At 36.2% G+C, this 12,881-nt stretch overlaps 3 protein-coding genes across 3 annotated transcripts; all 3 read left to right on the top strand.

The window, feature by feature from the left end:
• The first annotated feature begins 250 nt into the window (after nt 1-250).
• LOC146750861 (interleukin 17-like protein) lies at nt 251-1,244 on the top strand. Its single transcript, XM_085497704.1, has 2 exons — nt 251-274; nt 771-1,244. Exons 1-2 carry the CDS (start codon nt 251-253, stop codon nt 1,242-1,244), a joined length of 498 nt encoding a protein of 165 aa, XP_085353830.1.
• A 3,154-nt stretch (nt 1,245-4,398) lies between these two features.
• On the top strand, nt 4,399-5,393 carry LOC146750862 (interleukin 17-like protein). The gene is made up of 2 exons (XM_085497710.1): nt 4,399-4,422; nt 4,920-5,393. Exons 1-2 carry the CDS (start codon nt 4,399-4,401, stop codon nt 5,391-5,393), a joined length of 498 nt encoding a protein of 165 aa, XP_085353836.1.
• A 4,450-nt stretch (nt 5,394-9,843) lies between these two features.
• Nucleotides 9,844-12,753, top strand: LOC144344536 (rhombotin-2-like). The gene is made up of 3 exons (XM_078006433.2): nt 9,844-10,036; nt 11,276-11,491; nt 12,055-12,753. Exons 1-3 carry the CDS (start codon nt 10,017-10,019, stop codon nt 12,287-12,289), a joined length of 471 nt encoding a protein of 156 aa, XP_077862559.2. The 5' UTR covers nt 9,844-10,016; the 3' UTR covers nt 12,290-12,753.
• Nucleotides 12,754-12,881: the final 128 nt, after the last annotated feature.

The following is a 12,881-nucleotide window of genomic DNA, read 5'->3' on the forward strand; positions in this document are numbered from 1 at the left end:
CGTTATACGAAGTTGGGCACTCGTGACTATACGAAGAAAGTGGACAACATCGTTGTTTTCCCTTTCTATTCCCCAACATTATTTACGTCGACATAACGGCATTGCTAAACCCACTCTTCTAATGACGAAAAAACGAAGATTACCGACTGTATAAAAATGTGAACGTCTTCACTACTTTCATTGAGCAGATCTAAAGACGACTGAAATACTTGTATATTTACGAAAACCTACGATAAATTTATAAATCAAGATGAGCTTCATGAATATCCGCAGAGTAAGTACAAGTTTCTATTTTTTTTTAATTATTTTACTCAAACAACTGTCATGTTCGCCTCTTATCTTTGTACGAGTTTCCGTTAGTTGAATTGGTTTAATGAGCTGATGGAATAGTTTCATTCCAGTTTACCTGTTCTTTACTAACATTTCAGAAGGCGGCGATGCGGATAAGGCGAGTTTATTTCAACATATCTCCCAATGTAATCAGATGCCGAAGTTAACGAAATTTCTCTTCACTAATGGAACTCCCAAATAACATGGGCAATCCAAATTTTCATTGTATGGGAACATAACTCAATGTGTATACGCAAATTATTGAAACACCGCGAATACAGATTTTGTGGCAAAGATTACCTTCTGTTCAATGAAATAAAACATTTCGAGTTAATAGATGAATATACAATGAGACGAGTAGACATGGGGGTCACCTCGTACAACATTCGAGGAAGAAATGCAAGCAGAAAAGTATAAATTTATATTTCCATTATTTTCAGTGTACGGTTGTCCTGCTATACGTGTGGTGTGTAATCGCCAACCCAGTCTGTCAGGAACCTGCAGACGGTGTGCTCCGCCAAATGTTGAACGAATATTCACCGAATGCCTTGGACTACAGTGTCACAAGTGGTTCATATAGTCCACCTACTACTACTGACTGTCCAGCACTAAATTTGGTTCCGGCACCGGCTCCCCAGTCTGAAAGCACCACGTGTCCGTGGTACAACATGGAAAACACCAGTGTAGCCCGTTATCCAACAACATTACTTGAAGCTCAATGCTACGATTGCACCAACTGTATTAGCGATATGTTCTCTGATGGCAAGCACCCCGTCTATAGATGTGAACGTGTAATGCGAAGAATGTGGGTTTTACATAAAACATATGAGTGTATCAACGGTACATACGAATACAGTCCTGCAGAAATATATTTGGCACAGAATTGCGTTTGTGGTCGTAATAGAAGTGCATAAGTTGTTTAACAATTAAAGCTAGTATGTGTTCAACATTCTTGAAACCACTGTGACGTCACGGTGTGCATTTTAAATTGTGTGATGTCACGGTGCTAACGAATTCTATTTCAATTTCGAACAAAAGAACTCAAGCCGTATTTTCTTCACAACCTACAATTTATTATTTGACACGTGACTGTATTTTCGTCATATTTAGGTTCTTCCATGCAGTAAGTGTGTTGTTGCTATGCAACTAAATACTAACTACGAAAATGGCTGACAATATTTGTCAGTTTTTGTTTAGTTTTGAAATCTAACGCAAGTCATGCGTAATTTGTATGTATGTTACGTTTAAGTAACTAATTTTCTGTAATTTTTTTAGAATTGTCTGATAACAACGTCTACTGTAGTAACTTAGTATTATATTAAAATAATATTCAGCCTGCTATTTATCATTTCAATGCGTTTGAATTGATTCTATTTTTTCAGGATATCTTTTCACTAATTCTTTTCGGTATGCACATCGATGATGATTCAACATACGTGATTCACTCCATTAAATTATTAATAAAAGCACTCCTGATAAATGAAGTATTATTTGGCATCAATGAAGTGCAACTGTTACGTATATTGAGAACCAATATTAAATGGAACTCAACTTGATAGAGAAATCAAAAAAAAGTAATACAGCATCCGCAAGTAAACCCCAAAAGGCAAAAATAATTTATTCAGCAGTTCTACCGTTCTTGAGTCTCCCCTCCCGAGTTTTGTAATCGTCATCTCTAACCCAGTGTAACTGTTGGCCTACGAGTCAGTAATCCCCTTGTCTCAGTTTAATTGTCTTATTTTCCATTTGTTGACATTTTACACAAAGCCTGATATATCGTGCATATTTTCTAAGTTTCCACATACATCACGAAAGATACAAATTTTATGTTGCTGGTTGCTTAAAATGGCAAATGTGGGGGAAATTTTTTTAAATAAATCGAATTTTTGAATCTCTGTAGCATGACCGTATTTCGATAAATGAATTGTCTGATTAATAAACTCAATAATATATATGTAGTTTGTATTCGTAGTATGTCTACGATGTTCAGACTAACCAGACGTGCCATCGGTACAAACTACCTACTAGTAGTAACGTGTAAACATCCAAGTAGCTGTAGCAGATATTTTTCAATTCTTCTCGCCATGTGTTCGTGTAAGTGTGTTTAAATATACCAACAGTGTCCTCGTAATTCGCTTTTCTGTAAGCATGTCGTGGTAGGGGAATACCCTTTGTACGGTGCGTTGATGCTGACGTCATAATACATACTACTTCCGCATAGTGTATTGTAACGGTCTCTAATGTGGGATTCTCATTATTTTTATAATGCATGTAATTTAAAGCGTTGTTATTGATTTTTGTGCTAATCATACCACAATCCTATCTCAACGTTATATCTATATACAATATATCGGTTTAGAAAATGCATAAAACATAAATTACTGTAATTGGTTGATTTCGTTGCATGTTGTTTGCCTCAGAATACGGGAATGGCACCGAACTCATTTATGTGTTAACAGGCGACTGTTGATGTATCTTCAGTTCACATGTATACAGTCAGCTTAGGTAGAATGTCGTGACATAGAATATCAAATAAAATTTTCTATATGACAGATATTTACTGCACTGGAGAAGCCATCTCGAACCATCCTATTTGAGCCAGTCTAGGCCCACACACACAATGCAACTCATACTGTTCACGTATTAAGTTTATGTGAATTTTTCCCCACAATTACTTATATGTGACATGTACACGTCTAGTATTACGAACGACTACATTGCCATCGTCTTGGATGAAACTATAAATAAATTCGTAGTCTGTGGTATAGGTCAGCGTTCTTCAGAAATAAGCAGATGCTGGTGTTCAGAAAGTTATGATGTGTTTAAATAAAATGGAATACCTGAACGTTTTTTGAGAATATTTTCACATTTTACTTTAAACACATTAAAAATTTTACTTTTGTTTTTATTGTGACAATTTGAAATCGATCAATCTACTGCAGCACAGTTTGAAATAAAAAAAAATGAAATAAACAGTACCATGCATTAATCTTAATTATTATGATCAGTAAATGGTAAAATTTACAATAAAACTCAATGGTTAAAGAATTAACAAAAAACAAAACAAAAACAGATCAACAGTACATCAAGTTGTGCCTAAATATTTCAAACGTCCGATTAGTGCTACATACTAGTATAATCATTTCACAGGTACGAATACGATAGTCATACAATACTCTCATAAGAATGTGAAATATATTATTAAATGCTAATATAATATTATTTAAATATTTACGACAAATTTTACCACCATAACTTCTTGTGGTACATTCGTACAAACATCACGGGGAATGTACGAGTAGTGGAATCAAAACTGTAATAATCAAATTCATGAATTTCATATTTGTTGTAAATACAAGATGGTAATTAAATAAAAATAATTTCTCGATAAAAAACAAGATTTTCGCATTGGTGATTTATCAGAAAAATATCGTCGTTTTGTAACAGAATCTATAACTAGACATCGAAGGTAACTTTTTTTCATATAAAACCTTTGGAAATATTAACATAATGTTCACACATTTAGAACACTACTAAACACAAAAGACATACGTTCAGAGAGACGTAACAGGTGGTTGTTGATACAGGGTGTTGAAACATGCAATTATTTCTCATTTTCATGTTCAGATAGCAATTAGGAAACGATATGGAATTGCAATGCTTACTTGGAAAATGTCACTACCCTTGAATTTACCTTTGCCAAGTCTCCCTGAATAGTCACAGGCGGAACTACCCAGCACTAGTTCAACGGTCTCACTCAACGTAACGGATATATTTACTTGTTCTATTGTAGTATTTGGAGAAGTGTGGTTATCGGCCGTTATACGAAGTTGGGCACTCGTGACTATACGAAGAAAGTGGACAACATCGTTGTTTTCCCATTCTATTCCCCAAAATTATTCACGTCGACATAACGGCTTTGCTAAACCCACTCTTCTAATGAAGAAAAAACGAAGATTACCGACTGTATAAAAATGTGAACGTCTTCACTACTTTCATTGAGCAGATCTAAAGACGACTGAAATACTTGTATATTTACGAAAACCTACGATAAATTTATAAATCAAGATGAGCTTCATGAATATCCGCAGAGTAAGTACAAGTTTCTATTTTTTTTTTTATTATTTTACTCAAACAACTGTCATGTTCGCCTCTTATCTTTGTACGAGTTTCCGTTAGTTGAATTGGTTTAATGAGCTGATGGAATAGTTTCATTCCAGTTTACCTGTTCTTTACTAACATTTCAGAAGGCGGCGATGCGGATAAGGCGAGTTTATTTCAACATATCTCCCAATGTAATCAGATGCCGAAGTTAACGAAATTTCTCTTCACTAATGGAACTCCCAAATAACATGGGCAATCCAAATTTTCATTGTATGGGAACATAACTCAATGTGTATACGCGAATTATTGAAACACCGCGAATACAGATTTTGTGGCAAAGATTACCTTCTGTCCAATGAAATAAAACATTTCGAGTTAATAGATGAATATACAATGAGACGAGTAGACATGGGGGTCACCTCGTACAACATTCGAGGCAGAAATGCAAGCAGAAAAGTATAAATTTTTATTTCCATTATTTTCAGTGTACGGTTGTCCTGCTATACGTGTGGTGTGTAATCGCCAACCCAGTCTGTCAGGAACCTGCAGACGGTGTGCTCCGCCAAATGTTGAACGAATATTTACCGAATGCCTTGGACTACAGTGTCACAAGTGGTTCATATAGTCCACCTACTACTACTGACTGTCCAGCACTAAATTTGGTTCCGGCATCGGCTCCCCAGTCTGAAGGCACCACGTGTCCGTGGTACAACATGGAAAACGCCAGTGTAGCCCGTTATCCAACAACATTACTTGAAGCTCAATGCTACGATTGCACCAACTGTATTAGCGATATGTTCTCTGATGGCAAGCACCCCGTCTATAGATGTGAACGTGTAATGCGAAGAATGTGGGTTTTACATAAAACATATGAGTGTATCAACGGTACATACAAATACAGTCCTGCAGAAATATATTTGGCACAGAATTGCGTTTGTGGTCGTAATAGAAGTGCATAAGTTGTTTGACAATTAATGCTAGTATGTGTTCAACATTCTTGAACCCTCGTGACGTCACGGTGTAGATTTTAAATTGTGTGATGTCACGGTGCTAACAAATTCTGTTTTCAATTTCAAACACAAAAGCTCGAGCTGTATTTTTTTCACTATCTACAGTTATTATTTGACACGTAACTGTTTTTTCGTCATTTATAGGTTCTTCCATGCAGTAAGTGTGTTGTTGCTATGCAACTAAATACTAACTACAAAAATGGCTGACAATATTTGTCAGTTTTTGTTTAGTTTTGAAATCTAACGCAAGTCATGCGTAATTTGTATGTATGTTACGTTTAAGTAACTAATTTTCTGTATTTTTGAGATTCATGTAATAACATCGTAGTAACTTAGTATTATAGTAAAATAGTATTCAACTATGTCTTTTGATTTGTTGTTCATGTGTTTCCAACATTTGTCTGTTTAACTTTTCACTATTTCAGTATGCACACCAATGTCAACTCAACTACATGCCCCTCCCTCCACAGCACCACCACTAGAGTTGAGGTGTACTGTTGTCTGTTTTATTGGAATCACGTGATATATAACACAAATATTTGTCATAAACAAAATGCAACTGTTGATATATTCGCAATATCTTGGTCTGAAGTTTCAGGTCGATAACCGACAATTTTACAATACTTTCGTGGTTGAATACAAGTATTAAATATAACTCGATTTTTGAAATATTATTCCTCGTCTTTTTATTTAGTTTTTCGTCAGTAAGAGTCTTGTCATTACGGGCGACAGTTCTCTATCAAAACGGATCGGCATGGGAACTATGAATTTTTAGATTCAGGTGTCATGACTACTGTAGATTAGTCTATCTTGCCTAATGATTCAATCAAGTGCAGTATTAAAGCGCGGTGGTCGTCGCGCAGCGCGTGTTCGAATTTCATGTAAATGAACAATGTATTTTACACGCGTTGTATACGTCGTCACGAGTCCCATATCGAACAGGACGCGGCACGACGACTGCCGCCCTTTAAATATTACAGTACTTACTGGAGGGTCTATGGTACAACATATTAGTTGTTATTCTTCGGTTAACGAGCGTCCGTTGCTGTATCTTTGGTTCAGATACACGCATTGCGATCGTTGGTTAAATAAGTTTAAAAAAATAACATTAGACCAGAGAGACTTTCTACAACCTAGTGATACTACATAATTACGACATACACAGACAAGCAAATATGTGACGTCATAAATTTTGAGTGTCAATTTCAACTCGTACGTCATACATATCAAATATGAAACTTTTTCAACACACAGTGCAATTGCATCTAACGCGTAACTGGAAATGCTGTCTCTGTGTATTTAGACAATCGTAAATGGCACAGAAGCTGGTAAATATAGTAGGAGTTGGCCATTGGGAACTCTCAGTGTTTTACATAGAAAAGTAAGAAAAACGACAACATAGTTCCGAAAACAAATGTCGGTCAAAACTAGGCGCAAGGGTCATGCATCCGGTAATACACTGAATCCATTTAAGGAAAGTTAGCTTGAGTCTTTAACTTACACAATTGTCCACCCTAAGCTGTATTGAAGATACTATTATTTCCTACACTTGTTAATAAGTTTGCAGGCCTGTTAACTGTGCGCATGGGTCTAATAATTTGTGAAGTAATTACAGTTGTAAAGTTGGGAGGCCTGAGACTCTGAGCTGCTACTGCTCAATCCCTGTTCCAGTTTAAAAGAACGTTGTTGTCCTTCGGATTTGTTATTAGTTCGTCCTAGTTCAATAATTAACTGATTTTTCATAAGTTTATTTCTCTGAGGAGCGGGAAGCCTCATAATTACAGTGTGCGTAGTTTCTGAGCCACCCACACGCACCGCGAAAGATAATAATTGTTAAGTTTTTCAAGTTGGTCACTATTATGTCAGTTGTTTTATAGCAGAGTGTATTTGAATTCGTAAGGTAAATGTTTCTGTAGCATAAATTCAATGAAATATACATAGTTTATAATCGCAGTATGCCACAGTGTTTAAAAATACCAACAGTCTGAACAGTGTTCTCACTATTTGCTATTCTGTAAGCATTTCGTGGTAGGGGATTACCCTTAGAGTGGCGCGTTGATTATGGCGTCACAATTTTACACATACTACTTCCGCATCATGATTACTGAATGGAATGTGGAATACATTTTGATATCAAGGAAAGGAAATTAAAAAAAAAATATATTAATATTTCAACTCCATGTGGTATTATGAAAAATAGAACAACGCCAAATCAGACACGTTTCTGTGTGTGTATGGGCCTAGTATATGTGTGGGCTAAGACAAATAATACATTCGTAGTCTGTGGTATAGACAAGCATTCTTCAGGAATAAGCACACAGAACACGACGTGACTCAACTACACTTAATAATATTAACATAACATTTTCTGCTTTTAGATATGTTTTCTTGCTAGTGTGAGTTAAACGGTGGTGGTCGTCTCACCGCACATGTGTGACATTTGTGTTGATAAACATTGATTTTCCCACAATCCAATGGGTTATTCTAATGAAATCACCCGTATGAGTTTTGACTTGGGCGTGCCTAATCACCGCCGATGACTCCTTCGATACTTTCATCACCTAAAATCTATGATGGACTTACTGTCAATTCAAGGCAACGTGTTATTACTACAGTAGTACATATTTCGATGTAGATAATTACACGAAACTATGATAGAAAGCATTCATTCATTACATAACACGTGACATAAAAATGACATGCCGTAGTACTGGAATAAGTTGTTCTAGACATGCATTTCAAATACAAGAGAAAGTTAAATATTTCATTTTTATATAATCACGAATACATGTACATTAACTTCTAATTTAAGTATTTTGAATAATTTACTATGATATTACAAAATATTTTTTTATAAATAAAAATGTCGCTGTCCCAAGGTTGAATGGAATGTGTTCTTCCTCTATATATCTAAATACGAACGGTTTTGGTAAAATGTTGATAATTTTGAGTTGACACCATGCGCCTTACTCTATTAAAATATCACAAAGCCATGTGTGTATAGTATATGCACAGTCCCTCTAGAGGGACTGTGGTATATGTTTAATTTCTGTAGCCCAATCCGTCTTACCATTTCTTCAATAATAATAATATTGTATATGCCTGTTTAACTATTATATTTACCAGCATCATTATTTCAGTATTTAACGCATTTAACCAATGTAGTTACAAAAATTGGATACCTCCAGTTCCCAATCTGATTACAGGCTATTTTATTTTGTTTGTTTTACTTGTGGTATGTTATATACTATTATTATACATCTGTCACCGTAACGCCATAAATAATAAAAACAAACATGGCTGCCATCAGGGTTTGACCGGACTCCACACAAAGAAGCTCGCTGATTTTGTTCTAAACTTTTTGGATTTCTGCATTCCGATGATGTATCCTGCGCGTCGTGCATACTTTGAGGTGTTTTCGTAATAACCGCATTAGTATCAATATTTGACAACACGCTAAGCAACAATTAAGAAAACACCGAATATATCCCATAGACATTTTCCAGTCCGAGTTCGTATCCTTTCTCGCCGGTTGTTCCATGTTTGTGTAAGGTGCCCTAACAATTCGTTTGAAGCGTGACATGCGGTTCACCGTGCGCCAGTAGTGAGGTTATACCAATTAATCAGTAATCAACAATTATTAGGCATTACATGTGATTAGTTTTGTACTGGAAAATACTAGAACTGATCTAACTACGGTTACTAAACTCCTTTTTAGTAACCGTGCTTCAACTAACTCCAGAGCATCCGTTTATCAACTACGATCTGAATGAAAACGTTCTACATAGTGTATTTAACTTGTAAGTCAGTGGAAAATGACATAATCGAGTTTTATTTCAATTTTCTTTTCGCAGAATTGTTTTAATGTGTACTCGTTTTTTATAAGTTCTACATGACCCTGAAAATAGAGGGTTTTAAACTCTACAAATTATCAAAAAGGGAACTCCCAAAAATGCTTTTCTATTTCTATAGCGTATTTAAAAAAGTACTACTAGTAGTTCTGTTAATGTTCAGGCCAGAAGAGAGCGAATGACAACTAGACTAGTAAACGTACGGTGTGTTTTTTTCTAGACCAAAACGTGGACAGAGATACCACGGATGAACTGGAAGGTGCACATGAGGTACTCATGTGAACTTGAAGTTGACACAGATCAACATTTTACCCAAATGAGCAGCATTGCGAGTGGTTGACTGTATGCAGAATATACCTAACCCTTCACCAACAGTTGTTGTACTAATCATCAACACATCGTACATTCAGAAAATAAATTAGGTTATCACGACTCACTATATTAGTAAACATACTCTCTATTTAGTTCCCCCCCCCAAGTTGCACATTAGACGGTCTTCCGCCTTGGAAAGAAAGATACAACACTGAGCAACAATCCATATGGGGGTCCTGACACTCGAAACCAGGAAGTACTTAATGCACGGAGCGATTCGTGATTCTCATGAAAGGAGCTTAGCGTGGTCATGTGATTTAACTTGTATATACCGTTTTGTTTGCCATAAAACATTCGTTCTACTTCATCTTTGAACACCGAAGCTATAGGACTTCCATTAAATGCCCCAATGGCTGTCTTCAATGACGGGTTAGTAAGCTTACACTCTGTAATATGTTCATATATTTCCAGTGTACACTCATGGTACAACGTGGTATAACATGATACTCTGTTTTTTGTTTCCGTCAAATTCATCCGTCTGTGTGGCGATGGTAAATATAGTTCACAGTTAAATGACATAATTCCCGTGTAATACATGTGGAAACTCGGTTAAACCTTGAAAATGGGGCTTAAATTTGATCCTGTGTGCGTTTTGTTGAATGTAAATTTCACGTACTTTTGTAAAAAAGGTTATACCCTGCACAAATGTCACGTGAATACGATGCGAACCAATTGATTTATTTGGACGCGCTAAAAACAGGGTTCCGTTTCTGCTATTGAGAAGCTTGAAAGAGGTGTTTTTTTAATTTTTTTTTGCTGGGAAGTAAATTAGATATTTTATCGCGGAAATTTATACCTCTAAATGCGTAACGTGCCTTGCCAAAGTAGTTGTGTCTTGCTACGCATGTCTTTCAAGGTTGGACCCAACTTTCAACTGAGTCCCGCTCCGGGAACTCTAGTTAATATCACAGCAATGGTTGTGCTCCGGTATATTTTAATTTGGTGTCATTTTTGAGTGTGGTCCCTTGGAATTATTATAAGAGAAACTTCATTAATGCTTTCATCATTTTTTGAAACATACTAGTAATTCTTCTATAATGCCTAGACCAATTAACATCCGTGTATTCACAAAATAAAATTAGTCACATGTGACCTTGATTTAACTTGTATATATACCAAGCAATGGCCGGGTTACAGCATGCCCACGGAAATTCTAGAACGCTCACTGACCAGTTCAAGACAGTCATGGTACTAACTACATTTGGTGTCAATGGGTGAATAGGTCACCAACGACTTCATTGCAAAAGTACAACCCATCTACCACTTCTCGGTTTTCTGTTTTGATGATGTGTACGCGGGTTTGTTGGAAATGAATCTCCGTTGTGTGTTTTTTGTACGTGCTTTCGGGGTTGGGTGGAAAAATATAGCGTTTGCCGTTTTTTATTACTTGATTGTTTTGATGAACTTATGCAGGTTTGCCTACAACCAACCATACCTGTTAGCGATATTAATTCGTTCCATGATATGTTATTGAAAATAATTATAATTCACCGTAAAGTTACACCGCCTGCGTTACCATAGTGAGACTAAAACCACACACGACGGAGGGAAGATGTGGGCGTATTTTTACACATAAAAAATGTCAATATAATTCGTTTCCAATCGCAGAGAAACAGTGCACGAGACGTTGCATGTCCATCCATCGAAATTGGAATGTGGCGAATGCCGGGAAAAAATAAAGGATCAGTACTTTCTGAAGGCCATAGGAAAATACTGGCACGAAGACTGCTTAGTGTGTGATTTATGTCAATGTCGCCTTGGAGAAGTTGGTTGTCACGTGCTCGTCAAATTAGGGAGGAAATTGTGCAAGAGAGACTATCTACGGTAAGTTGAGTCTCGAGTCAGCCCGAGTGTACTTCCCTCAATTATCCGGGTTGTACTTTCCTCGGCTCCTCGGATATACTTCACTGAAAGGTTGCAGTACTATGTTTACACAATTTTGCGGAAAACTTTCGGGAGAATGAACGTGGGTGGCAAATGACTGAAGATTTCAGCGACAATTTCTAGGCGCAGGCCATTTGCATGTACACCGAAAATTGTGAGAAACGATAACAAGAAATTGAGTGAAGAAGACCAGTAACGTCTCGAGTTCTATGTGTTCAAATTATCAAGCAAATCAACTCACAACGCAATCCATCGTTACCGAATTTGCCATACACTAAACAATGGCGGGTTATGACTATTCAGTTCACAGTGACAATTAAATAAACCATGTAATAGCATTTACACCCACTTATCATGAACATATTTTGTTTACAAATTTTGGATACCCAATTAAATGATAATTTGTGACGTCACTATTTCTGTTCTGTCAATATATGCTTGCATGCAATTAAACAATATGATGTGTTATCTAAACTTTTAAACTTTGTTTTTTATTCCGGTAGGTTATTCGGTCCTACTGGCCTATGCAATTCATGTCAACAACCAATAGCAGCATATGAAATGGCGATGAAAATCACTCCGCAAGTGCAATACCATCTGGAATGTTTTAAATGTGCTGAGTGCGAGAAAAACTTCTGTGTGGGAGACAAATTTTACAATCTTGAGTCTAATATCTTCTGCGAGACTGACTACATTGTAGCACTGTCCAAATTTGGTGGAGAGCACTGCGAGTCCTGACATCATATCTTGTGCGTGCAAAAGTGCATTGTGGGTAGTGATGTTGGTATTGAGCAAACACCGTGACAACTCTGCAAACATAACTACAGATTTTATTGCTTTGAATATATAAATCTTGAGTGGTGGGGATAAAACGTAAAAGATTTATTGCTTTCAAGTTGGCTGTTGAATTTTAATCTTTATCCATGTTTTTTTTTTATAAATTCCATACACATTATAAATATACGCATGTATGATTATAATTAGTGTGTAGAATGATTGGAAATCAGCATGTGTACATTTGTAAGCTACTGCATGCATTCGTTGATTCATTTCTTGAAACAGTTGCATTTTGGGTAATAGCTCACATAAGTTTAACCCAATAAATTGTATGCTAATCAATCATTCTCTTTGTGACACATTTGTTTATACTAAATGAAGAGTTACAATACTTAAAATAGAATAAACAGTCAAGATATGACAAATGTTTGTATTGTTCCAAGCTTTTTGGGGGTCAAAATCATTATTTTCCTCATGATCGGCAGTACATCAACAAGCAATCTGATTAAAATAAGATCCCGGTGGCTTTCACAAACAAAACCATTCTTGCAGC

Source organism: Saccoglossus kowalevskii, chromosome 1, assembly GCF_978046115.1.
Source record: "Saccoglossus kowalevskii chromosome 1, keSacKowa6.1, whole genome shotgun sequence".
NCBI lineage: Eukaryota > Metazoa > Hemichordata > Enteropneusta > Harrimaniidae > Saccoglossus > Saccoglossus kowalevskii.

Excerpts from the sequence above, each read along its gene's own strand:
- LOC146750861 (XM_085497704.1), top strand. The coding sequence starts at position 251 with ATGAGCTTCATGAATATCCGCAGA. Across the intron at positions 275-770 it reads GCTTCATGAATATCCGCAGA|TGTACGGTTGTCCTGCTATA; the intron begins GTAAGTACAAGT and ends CATTATTTTCAG.
- LOC146750862 (XM_085497710.1), top strand. The coding sequence starts at position 4,399 with ATGAGCTTCATGAATATCCGCAGA. Across the intron at positions 4,423-4,919 it reads GCTTCATGAATATCCGCAGA|TGTACGGTTGTCCTGCTATA; the intron begins GTAAGTACAAGT and ends CATTATTTTCAG.
- LOC144344536 (XM_078006433.2), top strand. The coding sequence starts at position 10,017 with ATGGCTGTCTTCAATGACGG. Across the intron at positions 10,037-11,275 it reads ATGGCTGTCTTCAATGACGG|AGAAACAGTGCACGAGACGT; the intron begins GTTAGTAAGCTT and ends TTCCAATCGCAG. Across the intron at positions 11,492-12,054 it reads TGCAAGAGAGACTATCTACG|GTTATTCGGTCCTACTGGCC; the intron begins GTAAGTTGAGTC and ends TTATTCCGGTAG.